Source organism: Eretmochelys imbricata, chromosome 1 (assembly GCF_965152235.1).
Source record: "Eretmochelys imbricata isolate rEreImb1 chromosome 1, rEreImb1.hap1, whole genome shotgun sequence".
Classification (NCBI taxonomy): Eukaryota; Metazoa; Chordata; order Testudines; family Cheloniidae; genus Eretmochelys; species Eretmochelys imbricata.
The window spans coordinates 225,007,865-225,027,785 of NC_135572.1; the positions used below are offsets into that span (position 1 = coordinate 225,007,865).

A 19,921-nucleotide genomic window follows, 5' to 3' on the forward strand; every position below is an offset into this window, starting at 1 on the left:
AAACAGCGACTGAAAAAGATCTGGGGGTTGTGATGGATAATCAACTGAACATGCACTCCAAGTGTGATGGCAAAAAAAGCTGACGTGATCCTGGAATGCATAAACAGGGGAATCTCGAGTAGCAGTAAAAAGGTTATTTTACCTCCATATTTGGGGCTGGTGAGATAGCTGCTGGAATACTGTGTCCAGTTCTGGTGCCCAAAATTCAAGATGGTTGTTAATAAATTGAAGGGGGTTCAGAGAAGAGCTATAAGAATGACTAAAGGATCAGAAAATAGACTCAAAAAGCTTAATCTATTAAAGCTTAAAGAGAAAATTAAGGGATAACTCAATTACAGCCTATAAATATCGACACGGGGAACAAATATTTAATAATGGACTCTTCAGCCTAGCACAGAAAGGTACAACATGCTCCAATGGCTATAAATTGAAGCTAGACAAATTCAGACTGGAAATAAGGCATACATTTTTAACAGTGGGATTAATGAACAATTGGAACAATTTACCGAGGATTGTGGTGGATTCTTCATCACTGACAATTGTTAAATCAAGATTGAATGTTTTTTTCTAAAAGATCCGGTCTAGGAATTATTTCTGGGAAGTTCTATGGCTTGAGTTATACACTAGATCAGACTAGATGATCACAATGGTTCCCTTCTGGCCTATGAATCTATGAAATTATCACTGGGAGAACAGAAGTGAATGTCAGGGACACACCAGTAGCGTCAGCCTCACAAATTACCCACAAATTTCTTCTGGGATGACTGTTGTTATGGAGTCCAATCAAATACCGCAGTGTCTGGGGTATGTGATTTCCATTTTATTTTTATTCTTTTCAGACTCAAGAAAATTCCCAGATTCAAATGATCAAAAATAATCAGACACACAAAAAAATTCACCAGGAAATGGCTACTGGGGCAAGGAATGTTAGCCTGAGCCTAGTCCTGCAATCCAATATGAAGCCCATGGAGATCCCCCACCCACCCAGTGCCAATGTCCCAGCCCCTTGTCCCCTCGATCCAGCAAGGACAGCTCAGGAATCCTGCTGAACGGGTGCAGGGCCTGCTGCTGGGAGCCCGACTTCCATCTGACATCTTCCTCCCTGTGTGCTGGAACAGAAAGGGGGAGATCACCTAGGAGACAGTTAGGAAGGGGAGTGGATCAGAGATAAAATGAGAGTAAAGCAGACTGAGATGGTGAGACTGAAGAGATGATACTGAGCATAGAGAGAGAGACAGAGAGCAAGGAATTATAATACCACCCAAATCACCATCCACTCTCTTCCATCTCCATGCAGGAACCCTCTATGAGCTGGTACGAAAAAGGGGCATGGGCTTTGCAGTGTGTCTGGAAGGTGAACTTAGCTGTTCAGACTCGGGGGTGGGAAGTGAATTCCAGAGCTGTGGGCTCGCAATGAGAATACCCCTCTCATTTAATCGGAAGGAGTTCCAGCTCCAATGACTCTGCTCTCTCAGCTGCAGCAGAATGGCCCAGAAAGTGAAATGGGGCTCTCTGGGAGCCAGGTACCAAACCATTTAGCGCTTTCTTCACCATGATCTAGCACAGGGGCGGGCAAACTTTTTGGCCTGAGGGTCACATCGGGTTTCAGAAATTGTATGGAGGGCCAGTTAGGGGAGGCTGTGCCAGGCTGTGCCCCCGCCCACTTCTTGGCCCCCAATGGCCCCCCCCGGGACTCCTGCCCCATCCAACCCCCCCTGTTCCCTGACAGCCCCCCCAGGATCCCTGCCCCCATCATTCGCCCCCACCCCCTGTCCCCTGACTGCCCCCGGAATGCCTTCCCCTGACTGCCCCCTACCACCTCATACAACCCCCCCTCCTTCCTGACTGCCCCCCAGGACCTCTGCCCCCATTTAGCCCCCCCATTCCCCGCCCTGACCCCATCGACCCCCCCGCCCCTGACCACCACCCCGACTCCCCTGTTTGAATAGAAGTTTCAAACCCGCCCCCCCCCCCCCCCCCCCGCTCCCTGCCTCCTTACCGCGCAGCACAGAGCACCGGTGGCTGGCGGCGTTACAGCCGTGCCACCCAGAGCGTTGCGTTAGTGCAGTGTAGTAAATTGCTCTCCGCAACTGCGACCGGTAGCACATTCCTACGCGGAGCAGTTTAATACACTACACCAGCAGCACGGCACGCTGAGGCTGCGGGGGAGCAGCGGAGGAGGGGCTGAGGGCTAGCCTCCGGGGCCAAGAGCTCAGGGGCTGGGCAGGAGGGTCCCGCGGGCCGGATGTGGCCCGCAGGTCGTAGTTTGCCCACCTCTGATCTAGCACCATGAACTCCACATGGGCACACTACTTGGAGCCGGGGTGATCATGGAGTATTGATGTCAGACATGACACACCACGCAACGCAGGGGCAGCCATGTTCTGCACTAGCTGAAGCTCCCAGACGTCCCCCATGCACAGCCCCATGAGGAGCACATTATAAAGGTCTAACGTTTGGTAGCAAGGTCCCAATGCTGTCATTGGTGTGGTGCCTGCCCCAGGACCATGCCCTGTCGCGAGGGGAGTATACTAAAGACTCCACTGCAAAGCTCAGTACGACAGGGGAGAGGGAGCCCCTGAGAGCTGGGAAGGCAGACATTTCCAGCGCAGAGACACTGGGGGCTGTTCCTGGCAGCAGGAGGGGCCATCGTGCCAACCTGGGGGGGGGGCATCGTGCGAGGGGCACAGAGGCTAGTGCCAGATGCACAGAGGGGGAAGGGAGGGGAGCAGAGAGTCACGTCCATGGACTTCACACCTACCTCAGCTGCAGATGGCACTGTAATTAGCCAGGGCCTGCTCCTCTGCACAGGGAGACAAGGAATCCAAGTTATACCTGCACAGAGACACCCCCTCCTCGCCAGCCCAGATGCCCCAGCAGCTCAGCAACCCACCTGGCTGGTAGTAGTCATAGACTCTGATGTGTCCTGGCTTCAGGTTGATCACCTCGATCTCCTGTTCCAGTTGCAGGGCATATGTCTGAGTCGTATTGCTCAGCTGGGGGTGGGGGGTTGGAGGGAGAGGAGATGCTTCACTGGTGAGCTGTTTATTTCATTACGTCCCTAAATTTGGCTCCAGAGACTGACTGTGCTACTTCTGCTGGAGTCTGGGCAGGAATTTAATGAGAATCAGGAACTCAGGTGCTGTGATAGGGCTACCCATGGAAAGCCTTGTCTAATGCCCCCCAGCCCTGCCCTGCAGCCCCCCTGCTATTCCATTCCAGGGCTCTCCACCCCGCTCTGCCAGTGCCCCCCAGCCCTGCCCTGCAGCCCCCCTGCTATTCCATTCCAGGGCTCTCCACCCCGCTCTGCCAATGCCCCCCAGCCCCGCCCTGCAGCCCCCCTGCTATTCCATTCCAGGGCTCTCCACCCCGCTCTGCCGATGCCCCCCAGTCCCACCCTGCAGCCCCCCTGCTATTCCATTCCAGGGCTCCCCACCCCGCTCTGCCAATGCCCCCCAGCCCTGCCCTGCAGCCCCCCTGCTATTCCATTCCAGGGCTCCCCACCCCGCTCTGCCAATGCCCCCCAGCCCTGCCCTGCAGCCCCCCTGCTATTCCATTCCAGGGCTCCCCACCCCGCTCTGCCAATGCCCCTCAGCCCCGCCCTGCAGCCCCCCTGCTATTCCATTCCAGGGCTCTCCACCCCGCTCTGCCGATGCCCCCCAGTCCCACCCTGCAGCCCCCCTGCTATTCCATTCCAGGGCTCCCCACCCCGCTCTGCCAATGCCCCCCAGCCCTGCCCTGCAGCCCCCCTGCTATTCCATTCCAGGGCTCCCCACCCCGCTCTGCCAATGCCCCTCAGCCCCGCCCTGCAGCCCCCCTGCTATTCCATTCCAGGGCTCTCCACCCCGCTCTGCCGATGCCCCCCAGTCCCACCCTGCAGCCCCCCTGCTATTCCATTCCAGGGCTCCCCACCCCGCTCTGCCAATGCCCCCCAGCCCTGCCCTGCAGCCCCCCTGCTATTCCATTCCAGGGCTCTCCACCCCGCTCTGCCAATGCCCCCCAGCCCCGCCCTGCAGCCCCCCTGCTATTCCATTCCAGGGCTCTCCACCCCGCTCTGCCGATGCCCCCCAGTCCCGCCCTGCAGCCCCCCTGCTATTCCATTCCAGGGCTCCCCACCCCGCTCTGCCAATGCCCCCCAGCCCTGCCCTGCAGCCCCCCTGCTATTCCATTCCAGGGCTCCCCACCCCGCTCTGCCAATGCCCCTCAGCCCTGCCCTGCAGCCCCCTTGCTATTCCATTCCAGGGCTCCCCACCCAGCTCTGCCAATGCCCCCCAGCCCCGCCCTGCAGCCCCCCTGCTATTCCATTCCAGGGCTCCCCACACAGCTCTGCCAATGCCCCTCAGTCCTGCCCTGCAGCTCCCCTGCTATTCCTGTCCTGATCTCAAATCAGACCTACCTGGTCCAAGTAGATGGAGATACCGCTCTGGCTCACCTCCGTTTTCCTCACCAGGGGACTGCTCTGCAACTGGAACAGGAGAGAAGAGGAAAGGTAATGGTTGAGTGGGGTCTCTGAGGGGGCGAGGGTGAGAATTCCTATTGAAATGTTCCCCCCACTAGGCCTCGAGCAGCCTCCCTGTTGGCAACCCCTATAGCCAGAAAGTAGATGGACTCTTATTACCCCTCCCCTAGCCAGGCCCTCATCAGAGCTCTCCCCCCTCATTAGGGCTGATCTCTCCACATGGTCGCTCAGCTCCTGTGAGATGAGGGACAGGGATCTGCTTGGGTCATTGGGACTGGGCTCCTTCTCAAGGCATGTGTCTGGGGTTCTACACCCAGCTTTGGGGTTTAAATGTCCGAGGGAGTCAGGAGGTCACATCATCCTGCCTCCTCCCCCTGGCTAAGGATAGATCCCACCAGCACTGACCGGATGGGACCCTTTCGCCATGCCCCCATTCTGCTCCCCAGGTGCCTTACTGATGTGCGGGAGCCTGAAGCAAGGCTGAATCCGGACAATAGGGAAACCTCCACGATCACCATGTTGGAAGTGACTCTGCTCCCGATGTAGCTGGGGCAGGGGGAGAGAGGAAGGATGCAGATGGTCAAAGACCCCATGAGCAGGGGCTAAATGAGGCTATAAATCTTCCTCCACCGCCTCCATACCCCATCTTTCCTCCTCATGCAGGCACCAGGCCCTGGATGGTCCCTTGGCATACACTGCTTGCAGCAGGAGGATGTTTAAGATGATTTCCCTGCTTTGAACAGACACAGGTCCCGTCCCCCCCCACCCCCGTTTCTCCCCCAGCAACTCCCCTCTCTGTATCTCCCCACAGCTTTCTCTCTCTAGGAGGATGTTAAAGGGGCACCTTTCCTTCCTCCTCCCACCACCAACAAGCAAGTCAACTCCAACCACACTTCATGGTTACAGCCTCTCCCAGAAGCACCTGGTCCCTTCCTCCCCCTTCCCTCACAGCTGCCAAATTCGTCCTCCACCCCTTCCTCTTCAAAACGTGCAGTCCCTCCCTCCCAGCCACTAAACCCAACCAGCTCTCTGACACTCCCTCATCTGCTCCAGGTAGGGGGTGGGTCCCAGGGCAGCGGTGCATACACAGGGGAAATCTCGGGGTCACCTGACATGGATGCGGACGGTGACAACGCGCATGTCACCCTTGGCGCAGTCGATCAGCTGCGTGGTGACGCGCAGAGAGAAGGTCACAGAGACCTGTGGGGGAGGCTCGTTGTACCTCAGCACGGTCTGCAGAGGAAAGAGACAGGCTGCTACAGAGAATTTTAGTTGGATCATCATTTGGAGATAAAGGTTTAGTAGTTTCCTAGATTTTAGGGCCAGAAAGGGCCACTATGACCATCTCATCTTACATCCTGCATGACACAGGCCATAGAACCTCACCCAGTAATTGCTACAGCAAGCCCATAACTGCTGTTTGAGCTACAGCATGTCTCTGAGAAAGATAGCCAGTCTGGATTGAAAGACTGCCAGTGATGGAGAATCCATCCCATCCCTTCATAAATCGTTCCAATGTTTAATCACCCTCACTGGTAAAAATTTGCACCTGGTTTCTAAAGTGAATTTGACTAGCTTCAGCTTCTAGCCATTGCATCTTGTTATACCTCTGTCTGCTAGATAGAAGAGTCCTCTACTATCAGAAGTCTGCTGCCCACATGGGTACTTGTGGACGGTGATCAAGTCACCTCTTAGCCTTCTCTTGGATAAACTAAATAGATTGAGCTTCTTTAGTCTTTCATGGCAAAGGAAGGCTTTCAAGGCCACAGGTCATTCTTGTAGCTCTTTTTTGAACCTGCTCCAATTTGTCAACATCCTTTTTAAAACTGACAAGATTTGGACCATTTTCACTAATACCTGCCCATATCCTCACCAGTAAGTCCTCATGGATCAGAGTGAACCCAACTCATCACTTGGGTTCCCTAATCACATTTCATGCTCTTCCACTGGCTCTAGTTACTGCTCAGATCCTTAAACCCCAGACACAACAACTACATAAACCACACATGCGGAGCTGGGCTAGAACCCTGATGTTTCAGTCCCAGGAACACAGGCCTCTAGCACAAGAGCTATAGGAGATCTCATCTCGTATAGCTGGGACTTGGGTTCTTCTCCTTAAGGGGCAAACATCACACCTATACACAATCTCCAGTTCCCCTAGCACCCTGGGAGCAGCGTGAGACCAGCCATCCTCATGTTTACCCACATTTTGTCACGGGATCACCCTTGGGGTGCAGGGGTACAGCAGTGGGGAAGGGGATGGTAAGGAAAGCTGCTGTTAGTCAGCCCTCCATGTGCCTGAGCATCCCCCGGGACCTGGCTGCTGAGTAAGCAAGGGAAATGGCTCTCTTTAACCATGACAATGTGTTTTGTGGATCAGGCCCTGCAAGAGGGGCACCCATGGGGGCTACATCCCTCCCCATGGAAGGGGCGTCTCACCTGGGCATAGACGCAGCCGCTGCCCTGGGCCTGCATTGCGAACTCCCCGGGGATTTCTGTTAGCAGCGCTTGCTGCAGGAGCAGCCTGTTCTTGTGGGTGACCTGGAACTCCCTCTCAAAGCTCCCCTTGGACTTCACTATCACCTCCAAGTCTTCCTTCTCGCTGTACGTCAGGGCCGCGTATTTGGCCAAAGCCTGCAGGGCAACCACCGTGTCCTGGGGAGAGAGAGACAGTCATCTCACTGTTTGTATGTGAGACAGAAAGGGGTGCTCTTTGGAGCCAGAAGTGTGAAACACTCAGAACAGTAGGATCTCAGCAATTGAGGGCACTGAAATCAGGATTCACTGCTTCAGTGTACCTTTGCACTCCAGGGCACTAGCTCCAGGATTCATCCTCCCAGTCCCTGCACCCAGAGGTATGCACACCCCAGAGCACTGATAACTGTCATATTCCCACAGCCGCAATGCAGAGACTCCATCTCCAGTGGGATCACGGCCGATCACCTCCCTCAGCCGTCAGGCCTGTGTTACCTGCGTGGAAGCGAAGCCACCATAGGCGTTCTGCTGCTTGGTGAGCCAGGCCACAATGCCCGAGGCTGTGCCAACGTCAGCCCCAGTGACGTTCAGCTTGGAGAGCAGGGCCAGGAGCACGTAGGACGTCAGCTCCACGTCCACCGACTGGGGCTGGGACCACACACCAGCACTAGGTGGCAGGGAGGGGGCCTGGCTCCAGTGAATCTGCCCTCCTGGGAAAGGGGGAATAAAACAGGAGGCTATCGAGAGAGAAATCCTCAGGCCTTGGATGAGGTAAGAGTTGCTATGAGGTAAATGTGACTCAATCAGCCAAACCCTTCACTCTAGTTCCCATAGAGGGGGAGGGTCCCACTGCCTGGGGTGGCACAGAACACTGGGAAAATACCTCTCAACTACCTGGGTTGCTGTGTGACAAACCCATCGCTGCATATTACACCAGAAGGACCCAAGTTCCTAGGTAAATACCTTGTACATCAAATACCTGCAGTTACACACACTGCTAGGTAAATACACCAAAACTACCTACACAAGAGGCTACCCAGATTGCTCAGGAAATGGCCACTACCCAGTGCAAGGTGGACAGCCACCCAGGCCGCCAGATAAATGCCCCCCACGCAGCCACACAGACGAGTAACGAATATGATTCTTGTAGCTTGTTCCCTACCCAGTTCCTCTGCCTGGCATATCACAGCCCTGCACACACTTGACCAGATTTTCAAAGAACTCAACTTCCATTTAGGCACCTAAATAAGGGTTCACTCCCAAAAGAGCCCAGCACTTCACTGTGATGAATTGGGAATATCTCTGTACAACTTACGAATTCTGCTTGATATTGTGAAGTTGTATTATGAAATACTGCTGCATCATGCACACCTATACATATGTGATCTACCACTGCTGACAGGATCTGTTCAGGTATGCAGCAGACAGGGATAGTGGGGAATACTTAGACCGCACATAGGTTAAGCTTAAAAGCAGCTGCATCCTTAGAAAACCAGTTTTAGCTTTCCCTTCTGAATGCAGGTAGGAAGGCAGGAGCAGTAGAAAGTTATCCAAAAGACAGAACAAAGGGTGGGGTTTACATAGTGAGACACACAAGAACAGAGGGAGCCAGACTGGAAGTGTGCAGCAAGAGAGGGCAAGGTCACCCAGAAGCTGACACCCACCATGTAACAGCCTGCCTGAGTCAGGTGACACCCTGCCTTCCTCCCTGGCCACTGATGGTCCCTAAGGACAGCGAAGGGAAGGGTGAGACATTACAGAAAGCGACGGCCATTATTAAACAGTTCCAGATGTTTATTGTTTTTTATGATCTGTACTTTACTGTTCAGGCTCTGTAAGCTTAAAATGCCCTGGGGACCCAGGAACCCCAAGGCTTGGATTCCCCTCACAGAAGTTCGGTAGGTGGCTCAGAAGGGCACATCCAGCCAGATCCATGAGGCTCCCATTGTGATGCTTGCAGCCAGATTTTCAAAGAGCTCAGCTCACAACAGACTAGGTGCTTTTGAAAATGTGGTCAAATGCTTTGCTGCATAAATGGGAGCTGGGCTCTTTCAAAAGATCTGGGCCATAATGTCCAGTCACAGCCCAGGTTGGGGAGCCCAGACACAGGCCAGGGGCGGGAGGAGTTGGGGTGCAAGACACATGCTCTGATCTGTCGCATTCTCCCTGGCATGCCCCATCTCTGTGTGTCAGTCAATGCTGTGCAGTCCTGGTACCTGTTCTGATGGCTTTTTGGTCTAGTTTAGTGAGCAGCTCCTGTGTGCGCTGGTTGTCCTGGGCCAGAGCAAAGGCGTAGGCCAGCAGTGCCTGCGTGTAGGTGCTGGTAACGTTGGGGAGGGCACTAGTGAGGCAGCTCAAGGCCTTGTTCACCACGGTGCTCTGTGGGGGGAGAAAGTACACACTGGCAATGGCTGCACAGTCATACAATCATGCACACGTGTGGGAGTACGTACACACAGGCAGGCTGACACACAGAGGTACAAGTGCACACGGGTTGATATGCAAAGGCAGATGCTGGCACCTGGGACAATCCTCACGCTGCTTCGCCTGGGTACACATCGGTACCCCTCCACAAATAGCCACCAAATTCCAGGTCAATGCCTTGTACCTCCGCTGGGAATCTACTGGGATGTTAGTGTGATTAAAAGCAACAGGACTCCATCCACATGAGCTCCCTCCCAATGATGTGCTCCCCATGGGGCACTGCGAGCTTTTCCCAGCAGTGCCCTCCCTGTGGAATGGTTGGACTTCTCTCCCTACCCCAGCAGTGCCCTCCTCTTGACTGCAGGTGCTAGCTCCTCCCCCGAGGAGTGCCTTGCCCATGCCCACCCCAGCAAGGCATGCAGGTGAGTGAAGTGCCGGCACTGAGCTCTCAGCTCTGCAGGACTCAGGGTGTCCAGAGAGCAGGAGTGGCACATGGAAGGGCCCTAATACTCACATTCAGTGCTTCCCCTATCTCCAGATGTGCTGCAGTGATGTAGGCAGCCAGGGGCACCTCCCCATCCACGCCGCCCTGCAAGAAGCACAAACACCCAGAGCTAGGAGAGGGACTCAAGCAGGATGGGGACCAGTGTCCTCCCCTCCATCCCTATAAAGGCCCCTGAATCCCCTCCCTCCCCTGAACTGAAAACCCCCCAAGGCAGAGAAGGACGAAGTGTCAAGGAAGCCGAGCTGAGTCAAGCCCCATGACTGCCAGTGGAGTTCTGCGCGGGGCCGGCAGGCGCCACATCATTACCTTCATGGCTGTGTGGAAGAGCTTCCCCACGCTCCTGAAGCAGCCGCTGGGCAACTGGTAAATCTGCAGCCAGCTCAGTGCATCCCGGATGTTCCTGTCATCTAAGAAGATGTATGGCCTGGCCTGGCCAAAGCACTTGGCCACAAACGCTGTCAGCCTAGGGGTGGGGAGAGAGAGCGTGGAAGAGGGGGACGAGGAGAGGGAGAGAACAGAGACAGAGTGAATGAGAATGTGGATAAAAAAGAGGGAGAGAGGAAGGAAGAAAGAGAAAGCAAGAGGCAAAGGAGTGAGTGAGGAAGAGGGAGCAGCAGGAGGAGGTGGTCAGTCCTTGGTCAGAGCACCCCTCCCCCATTGTTGTGTCATGTGCTCAGTCCCATTTCTCTGCCCAGTTACTGTCCTCTATCCCAGAGGCGGCTGCATTCCCATGGCTTGTCTGAGGCACCATGGGCCTATCATGAAGTAGGGGGGCATGTACAATTCACAGCATGACATATAATCTTATATAATCTTCCCCATGCAGCACTGGGAAGAGTCCTGAGGGGTCAGTGACTACCTAATTCCCCCAGTTCATAGGCTCCCGGCTCCCAGCCTTCAGGGAATGAGAGAGCTACCCCAGAACTTACCAGGTGTTACCTTCCTGGTCTATGGTACCAAATGCGCTGTAGGAGCCATCATGGTGTTTATAGAGCAGCTGCCTCTGGTACCCTGGAGAGCAGTGCAGAAAATTATACTGTCACCCACCAGTGCCAGGGAGAGGACATTTACAGAGTGGTCACTGAGTGGGGGTAATGAAGTGTTTACAAGATCATTGTTACAGGTATTTACATGGGTGCCAGACAGAGGAATGGATTTGAACAGGGTAGGTGCAGGAGAGGGGCTATTGGCGTGGCCGGTGCCAGATTGGACACTATTGGAGCTGGGCTCAGAATACTTGCCGCTGCGCAGGAATCCCGTCGCCCTCTCCCTGATCTCCGGGGTCAGCTGCCCCGTCTTCTCCAGATACTGCAGCACGTAGATGATGGGGGCGAACAGCACCATGTTCTGCTCCCCGCAGCCACTGGGCATCTGCACCAGCCGGTCCAGGTTCTGCAGTGCCGTCCCCATGATGTCACCTGCCGCGGCGGGACAAAGCAGAGAGAAACCCAGATGGTGCTACTGGGATAAATCCTGACTGGCTGAGAGGCAGGGAGGTTAGTTCTCCTGTTGGAATGTTCCATTATAGCATGGTAGGGTGACCGGACAGCAAGTGTGAAAAGTCAGGACAGGGGTGGGGGTGGAGGGTAATAGGAGTCTAAATAAGAAAAAGACCCCAAAATTGGGACTGTCCCTATAAAATCGGGACATCTGGTCACCTTACCCTAGTAGCCCTGTCCCCTGGTGGAATTGCAGCCTGAAGTATGGGGGTGGAGATGTTGTTCTCACCCTGGTGGAACCTTCCGTTAAGGGGTATTTTCCTTTCCTTGGGAGGACTCCATTGCTGCATGGGGTCTTTCCACCCCATAGAATATTCTATTACAGTGAAGGTTTATTTTTACCCTGGGAAAGGGACTGCTCCATTGCACTGGGGGTTATTTTCTCCTCCCACTGCAAATACTCTCAGAGGGCGGGTTGTTTCACATCCCTGATAGAACATTCCATTGTGTGCATGCGTGCGGGGGGTTATTTTACCATTAAAGCAATTTAGGGGCGGGGCGGTATTTTCCCTCTCAGGTAGAGAGCATTCTTTTATAAGGAGGGTCTTTTCCCACCTCCCTGTTGGACTGTTCCATTATAACAAGAGGTGGGTCCTCTCACTGGTGGAATGGTCCATTAGATGGGGGGAGGGCAAGGTTCCCTTCCCAGCATTCAGCGCCTGGGCTGGGATCAGAACGCGGAAGCTCAGTGTCTATAATTTGGACTTTACTGGAACCTCTCAGGGCTGACACACCAGGGAGAGGAGATGGCGGGATGGGGGGATCCAGGCCTTTCCTCCTGCAATCCCCTGTGGGCAGCGGCTGCTGTTTTTGGTCACTGCCAGAGGCTCCCACAAGCAGGACAGCCTCTCTCCTGCTGGGTATTTTGGTGCATCCAGTCCCAGCTGGAACCTGGAAACGCCCCCATGGAAATGGGAGGAAAATGGCCTGGACTTTGTCAAACATCCGTGGAAGTTTTGGTGGTTCACGGTTTGGGCTTCCCCAGGGCCATATTCAGAGACGTAGGGTCTGGATCAGAGTCAGTTCAGAGCCCCCTGCCCACGGCGCCCAGGGCCGAATTCCTTACCCATGACAGAGATGGTGGCTCTCGCTGAACCTTCGACCACATCCGGGGGCAGCTCCAGGGACACAGAATCCTGCGCTGGAGTTACTGAGACCCAGGTGTCAAACAGGAAGAGAATCAGAAAAAATGGCCTCCAAAATCCCCAGAAAACTCTCCCACTAGAGGCAGCTGTGCTCCCGCATCTCACGTACCCCGCCGCGGAACTTCCAGCCGACCCCACAGACCCCCCCTCTGCTCTCCTCCCTGCCCCCTCCACTCACCTAGCCCTCACTTCTCTCTTCCTCCACTTTATTTCCCCCACTGTGGGTGCAAGAGCCTTCTCCCCTGCTGCCCACACTGTCCAGAGCAACCTCCCTGATTCTTCCTGCTTCAGTGACTCCATCACAGTTCAAACCTCAGAGGTAAAGGCATGTTTAGTCTATTTACCTGGACCTCTAGATCTCTCTAACTCTGCTAATGGCCTTGTCATAAACCATGGAAAACATGGAGATGGGAACCAAGCTCTGAAATCCCCTCCTGTCCATCCTCTAGGGGCCAATGCAGGACTGTTCCCTATAGACTGAATCAGTCCAGAGCTGTATCTATGCTATATTTAGTTGCCTAAGGGAAGGAGCTTTCACCCTTATGCTAGCAGAAAGGACATTTATATTATAGGCTCAGTCCTGCTGTCCTTATTCAGAGGGAGCTCCCATTGCCTTTCAAATTGGAATCAACTTATATAGCTTGGCCAAGATGACAAAGCAGCAGACATGATCTCTGTCTATGAAAACCCAGGAATTGGTTACAAGGGGCCTCAGAAGGGGTAAGTCAGGTGAAAGGGAGACATTTGAGTCTGGATATGAGGAAGCATTTCCTTGCAGTGAGACAGTGGAAACGTGACCCCCAAGGGAAAGGGTGACTGCCCCATTACTTCAATCATTTAAAGCTACGACTGGACAAAACCCTGAAGAACAAGGAACAATCCTGCACTGGGCCCTGCACAGACAAGATGTGATCTTACCTACCTCCTTCAGATAAAACACAAAGGCTGCTCCTGAGCCAACTTTCCCAGGGCAACAGAGCCCCCCTACCCACCTGCTTATGCCCCTTTTTCCCATCTGAGCAGCCCACCTACCTCCTTTAGGGCAAAGCAAGGAGCTGTGAGCCTTCTCCACAAGAACTCCCTCTGGCTATTGGGGAGGAGACAGCAGCATTGGGGACCAGAGAGGAAGTGGAGGGAGGAGAGACATAGGGTTACAAATAGGTTATGAACCACATGTGTTTTCATGGCAGGCTTATGTGAGAAGCCCTCCTTTTCAGACATCTGTCTGGTTTCTTGCTCCATGCAACTCAAGGACCTCAGAGCTCCTGACAAGGCTGATTCCCAGGCGAGGGGCCTCTGCAGTAGGGCCTACGTGAGGGGCTGCATTTCGTTATCCCAGCATCGCAGATGGGGCATAGAGGAGGCAGAATCAATGGACACAAGGCAAGCCCTGATGCCAGGGCATGAGGGGGATAAGGTTGCCCGCAGAAGTGGGCACAAAGGGATCGAGGTTGGCATAAAGTAGAGGTAACCTCCTTCAGAAGCATGAAGCATGTCCTTTGATCCTTATTGGAGGGACCCAGCTAGACCCTGGCTCAGGCCTGCAGATGCCAGTTAGTTCCCCTAAATAAGAGGGGGCAATTTCAGACCCCAAACTTCACCCCACTGAGTATGGGGGCTGAGCAAAACATGATTTCAGATGTCCTCCCCTTTAGCTATGAGAAAAGAGCTTAGTCCAGTCCCAAACTGACCTGGACTAGAAGGGGTTTGATCAGTGTATCTGTCCGTCCTCTCTCTGGTACAACTGGTACCTCCCCTCCACAGAGATCTTTGGTGGCCAGGGCCTCTGTGCTAAGGGTGATGTTCACTGACCCTAAAAACAATAGAAGACAGATTGTCCAGCAGCCATCCCCTGTGGAAAACACCCTCCATTACTTCTATAGATGTCACCTACCAGAGACAATGAATGGAACCAGTGGCCTAGAGATGAATGGCGCTTTGTCCCATTCCTGATCTTGCCAGTGCCCCTGACCTGAGGCTAGGTGGCAACTGATGCCCTAAAGCTAAAAGGCTACATACTCCATTCTTCTATCCAGTGCAATCTGCACTGAAGTCCAGTAATTGGCACAATTGCCCCCTCCCTGGCTGTTTCTCCCTCATCCCGCCATGCTCCTCACCTAGTTGTTTAGCTGTGACTCTCCAGTGAAATGTCCTGGCTTCATTGGCACACAAGCAGCTGGTGTAGACGCAACCCTCACATGGCTCCAACTGGAAGTTTGGGGACTCAGCCAGGGCCACTTTGATCTAAGGGACAGCAGTGGGTGCAAACAGTCCAGGAGATGATGAGCAACATGCTATGCCCACCTGCTCCCAGGGTGAGTCAGGGACCAAGGTGACCTCTCACCCACCCTGACCCCTCACTCCTTACAGAGCCACCAGCAGGACTCACCTTGATGCACTGCAGCAGGTAGTTGTAGACAGTAGCTTTTAGGGTGAAAGTCTCTCCACGGATCACAGAGTATGGCAGTGTGGGCTCTACAAAGAAAGGCTTGAAAGCCAGGAGGCTCGTGGTTGGGGCAAGTCCAAAGCCCACCTCTGATGTGCAGAATGCCCCCGCTTTCCACTCAGTGATGGTGTCAGGCACCGTGACTGGGACATCCCTGTTTCCAGTGGGACTGAGAGAAAAACCATGCAGAAATAAAATCCTTTACTAGAAGGCACCAGCTGGTCATGTCTCAAGAAGGCATAGAGCCCTTATTCCCAAAGCACCCAATCCAATGACTGCAATCAGAACAACCTGAACTATGGGGCCTTTGAAATCTGGATCCAAACCCACATCCCCAGTTTTGTGGCTTGGGCCCATCTCTGTTCTTCACTCATACCATAGACAGAATTTTCAAAAACTCACTGTTCAATTGTGTTAGACACATCAGTAAATAATCCAATCCTGCAAAATACTAAATACCCTAAACTTCCATTGAAGTCAACTTGGATTCAATTGTAGATGACCTTTGAATCTCTAAATTCCCCACCCAGCCTTGTAGAGCTCCGAGATGGAACTTTCACTGTTAAAATTTCTGACAGGAATAATTCTGGCCCCTGATTATTAATGAGTCAGACTGGCTTTAGTTAGGGCGAGGGTACCCTGCCTCAGGTGCTCACAGCCACAGAACAAGATTCTGCCACTAGCCAGAGAGATTTCATTAATAATGATGCCTGGCACTTTTCACAGACAGCATTCACCACCTGTGGATCTAAAAGCCTTTTTACAAACATAGGTGATTATTATTACTCCTACTTCACAGGTGAGGAAACCGAGGAACAGAGAGGTGAAGTGACTTGCCCAAGGGCAGGGAGAGTTAGTGGAAGAGCCAAGCAATAGAATCAAAGTCTCGTGACTCCCACTCCTGTGTGCTAGGAAGACAGTCAAAATGTGAGGGCACGTTAGGGGCCTGGTCTGTCCTGTCCTGTAGAGTCTATGTAGGGTTACCAGGTGTCCAGTTTTTGACCCAAATGCCCTATTGAAAAGGGACCCTGGCGGCTCCTGTCAGCACTGCAGCGGGGCTAAGGCAGGCTCCCTGCCTGCCATGGCTCCGCGCAGCTCCCGGAAGCGGCCAGCAAGTCCAGCTCCTAGGCGGCTTGCCACCCAGTCACTCATCCTCCGGCTGAACCGCCACCTATGGCTTCTAGCCCCAGCCAGGCCACTATTTCTGGCTGCGAAGAATGAAGGGCGAGCACCGTGTCCAAGAGGAACTCGGAGGGAGGCAGCCAGTGCTGCACAGCCCCCCTTGTGGCCGGTCCACCCTGGCAGTGAGGATCCTGCGGAGACTCAGCACTGCAAGCCGCAGCGACACCGCCCATGAGCAGCACTAGGCATGGGGTGGGGAGGCAAAGCATTTGTGCCCTCCCAGCTGGATATTTACCAGCCTGAGCCTTCCTGTGCTGGAGGCTGGTGTTGGACTCCCCTCAGGCCATGCACAGGAATCCCTGCTCTGGCTGAGCCTCTCCATGCAGCCAGCCGGAGCACACCACAGCACTGGAGCAGTGCGCCAGCATTTGTGTCAGCAGACTGCAAGTCAGAACTCAGAGTCGGTGCTAGCCCATTGGGGGCCCACCGGAGCCGCCTGAGGTAAGCACCATCCGGCCAGAGCCCACACCCACTACCCCAGCCCTGAGCCCCCTCCCAGAGCCCGCACCCCCTCCTACACACCAACCCCCTGCCCCAGCCCTGAGCCCCTCCCCCACACACTCCAAACCCCTCAACTCCAACCCAGAGCCCCCTCCTTCACCTCAAACCCCTCATCTCTGACCCCACACCAGAGCCCGCACCCCCAGCCAAAGACCTCACCCTCTCCCTCACCCCAGCCCCCTGCCCCAGCTCAGTGAAAGTGAGTAAGGGTGGGGGAGAGCAAGCCATGGAGGAAGGGGGAATTGAGTGAGCAGGGGTGAGACCTCAGAGAAGGGACGGGGCAGTGGGTGGGGTCCTGGAGAAGGAACAGGGCTAAGGTGTTCAGTTTTGTGCTATTAGAAAGTTGGCAGCCCTAAATCTATGCCAAGTTTACAACACATAGTAGTAGTGATTCTGCACTGAATGAGTGTAGCTGAGTTAGTGGATGACATCACAGTGACTATTAAGACAATAACCCTATGCTTCATCACAGAAGAGAAAATCACCTGCCAATAGATAACTAGATTTACATCTCCAGCAGTAGGAAATGAGAAGCAAGAGAAAGACCAAGGATCGTGCCAAACCAACCTGATCTCCTTCTTTGAGAAAGTAACAGATTTTTTAGACAAAGGAAATGCAGTGGATCTAATTTACCTAGATTTTAGTAAGGCATTTGATACCGTGCCACATGGGGAATTATTAGTTAAATTGGATAAGATGGGGATCAATAGGAAAATTGAAAGGTGGATAAGGAATTGGTTAAAGGGGAGACTACAACGGATCCTACTGAAAGGTGAACTGTCAGGCTGGAGGGAGGTTACCAGTGGAGTTCCTCAAGGATCGGTTTTGGGACCAATCTTATTTAATCTTTTTATTACTGACCTTGGCACAAAAAGTGGGAGTCTGCTAATAAAGTTTGCGGATGATACAAAGCTGGGAGGTATTGCCAATTTAGAGAAGGACAGGGATATCCTACAGGAGGATCTGGATGACCTAGTAAACTGGAGTAATAGTAATAGGATGAAATTTAATAGTGAGAAGTGTAAGGTCATGCATTTAGGGATTAATAACAAGAATTTTAGTTATAAGCTGGGGACGCATCAATTAGAAGTAACGGAGGAGGAAAAGGACCTTGGAGTATTGGTTGATCATAGGATGACTATGAGCTGCCAATGTGATATGGCCGTGAAAAAAAGCTAATGCAGTCTTGGGATGCACCAGGAGAGGTAATTCCAGTAGGGATAAGGAGGTTTTAGTACTTTTATACAAGGCACTGGTGAGACCTCACCTGGAATACTGTGTGCAGTTCTGGTTTCCCATGTTTAAGAAGGATGAATTCAAACTGGAACAGGTACAGAGAAGCGCTACTAGGATGATCCGAGGAATGGAAAACCTGTCTTATGAAAGGAGACTCAAGGAGCTTGGCTTGTTTAGCCTAACTAAAAGAAGGTTGAGGGGAGATATGATTGCTCTCTATAAATATATCAGAGGGATAAATACCGGAGAGGGAGAGGAATTATTTAAGCTCAGTACCAATGTGGACACAAGAACAAATGGATATAAACTGGCCACCAGGAAATTTAGACTAGAAATTAGACGAAGGTTTCTAACCATCAGAGGAGTGAAGTTTTGGAATAGCCTTCCAAGGGAAGCAGTGGGGGCAAAAGATCTATCTGGTTTTAAGATTAAACTTGATAAGTTTATGGAGGAGATGGTATGATGGGATAACATGGTTTTGGTAATTAAATATTCATGGTAAATAGGCCCAATGGCCTGTGATGGGATATTAGATGGGGTGGGATCCGAGTTACCCAGGAAAGAATTTTCTGTAGTATCTGGCTGATGAATCTTGTCCATATGCTCAGGGTTCAGCTGATCGCCATATTTGGGGTCGGGAAGGAATTTTCCTCCAGGGCAGATTGGAAGAGGCCCTAGAGGTTTTTCGCCTTCCTCTGTAGCATGGGGCACGGGTCACTTGCTGGAGGATTCTCTGGTCCTTGAAGTCTTTAAACTACGATTTGAGGACTTCAATAGCACAGGTATAGGTGTGAGGTTTTTTGCAGGAGTGGTGGGTGAAATTCTGTGGCCTGCGTTGTGCAGGAGGTGAGACTAGATGATCATAATGGTCCCTTCTGACCTAAATATCTATGAATCTATGACAGGGTAGACCCGTTGAGTTGACCCTAGAGAATCAATTTTTGCCAGAGATGTGTATAATGAGAATGTTATGTGGACTAAGTAAATAACAGGGATGTCTTCTATGAGGACAGTGGGTGGACAGGATGGATTTAGAGGCAGCTGCCCCAGAGCAGGCAGGGGGAGCAGAACCTGGGCCCTATTTCTCAGTGATCTGAACAGAACCCAGACGGAGACACAAAGGAAAACAACAAAAGAATTGTAGGAGTTAGACAGAATAGCTCTGCTCATCCTGTCCATCTGTGGGGGCTAATGCAGGACGTTCCTAGAGGGCTAAAACAGGCTGCTCTCAGCAGTAGGATAGTATAATATTGTACTCTTATACCAAACAAACATCATAATGCTACAACAGGTTTGTTTCTCTGCATTCATACATCACCAGTCTCCAGCTTGAATGGATTCAAGCTCTTATGATCATGGACATCTAACAAAAGAAAACTGACTGAAATTTCAGCCACCAAACCCTATTTCTGTCAGTCTGGTAGTTAAAGGGTCTACAGTATATGCATCTGAACATTTTCTTAGGTGTGCGACTCAGCAATTTCCCCCACTTTTGTAAAACACTAAAATCTGACTGGATCTTTGGTTATGGCATTGCTCTACTTACCCAACCAAAAACAAATCCCACATCCAGGTTTCTGGGAAATACTTGCGAACTTTCTCCTCAACTGGAGGTGCAGGTGGAGAAATGGTGGTCCTAGGTGCTGTTGTTGTGAGACTCACAAGGAATGCTAGAGGTTACAAAAGAGAGGTTACTTACTCTGCGTAGTAGCTAGTTCTTTGATAGGTGCGGCCTTAGGACTCAACTTTGGGTTGTGCGTTCGCCTCATGTTCCTTCGACTGGAGATTTTCGTTAGCAGTGTTTGTTCACTACCTCGTGCCCCATACCAAGGCTATATAGAGCTGCGCAGGTGAACCATCCTCACTTCCTTCTCTACCAAAAAGTCTCAAAGAGGAAACTCCAAAGCAGAGGGGCAGGAGGGCAGGTATTGGAGCACCCACAGGGACACATGTTTCAAAGAACTACATTTATTGCACAGGGTGAGTCATCTCTCCTCTTTCTTTGAGTAGTGCCTCAATCAGTGCTCCCCTTCAGGTGACTCCTGAGTC

General features: G+C 52.6%; 1 protein-coding gene across 1 annotated transcript in view; it reads right to left on the bottom strand.

Annotated features, from left to right (window-relative positions):
• Window positions 1-297: 297 nt before the first annotated feature.
• LOC144270054 (alpha-2-macroglobulin-like protein 1) overlaps window positions 298-19,921 on the bottom strand; it is a 38,364-nt gene continuing 18,740 nt past the window's right edge. Inside the window, exons 18-36 of the mRNA XM_077826289.1 lie at window positions 19,419-19,542; window positions 14,897-15,122; window positions 14,625-14,751; window positions 14,199-14,320; window positions 13,540-13,594; window positions 12,429-12,503; window positions 11,105-11,281; window positions 10,793-10,874; window positions 10,170-10,326; window positions 9,873-9,947; window positions 9,151-9,313; window positions 7,430-7,644; window positions 6,899-7,114; window positions 5,568-5,692; window positions 4,915-5,005; window positions 4,397-4,465; window positions 2,894-2,996; window positions 985-1,109; window positions 298-303 (exon numbers count right to left, since the gene is read on the bottom strand). Of these exons, the coding sequence (XP_077682415.1) occupies window positions 298-303; window positions 985-1,109; window positions 2,894-2,996; window positions 4,397-4,465; window positions 4,915-5,005; window positions 5,568-5,692; window positions 6,899-7,114; window positions 7,430-7,644; window positions 9,151-9,313; window positions 9,873-9,947; window positions 10,170-10,326; window positions 10,793-10,874; window positions 11,105-11,281; window positions 12,429-12,503; window positions 13,540-13,594; window positions 14,199-14,320; window positions 14,625-14,751; window positions 14,897-15,122; window positions 19,419-19,542 (2,333 nt within the window). The remainder of the gene's footprint in view (window positions 304-984; window positions 1,110-2,893; window positions 2,997-4,396; window positions 4,466-4,914; window positions 5,006-5,567; window positions 5,693-6,898; window positions 7,115-7,429; window positions 7,645-9,150; window positions 9,314-9,872; window positions 9,948-10,169; window positions 10,327-10,792; window positions 10,875-11,104; window positions 11,282-12,428; window positions 12,504-13,539; window positions 13,595-14,198; window positions 14,321-14,624; window positions 14,752-14,896; window positions 15,123-19,418; window positions 19,543-19,921) is intronic.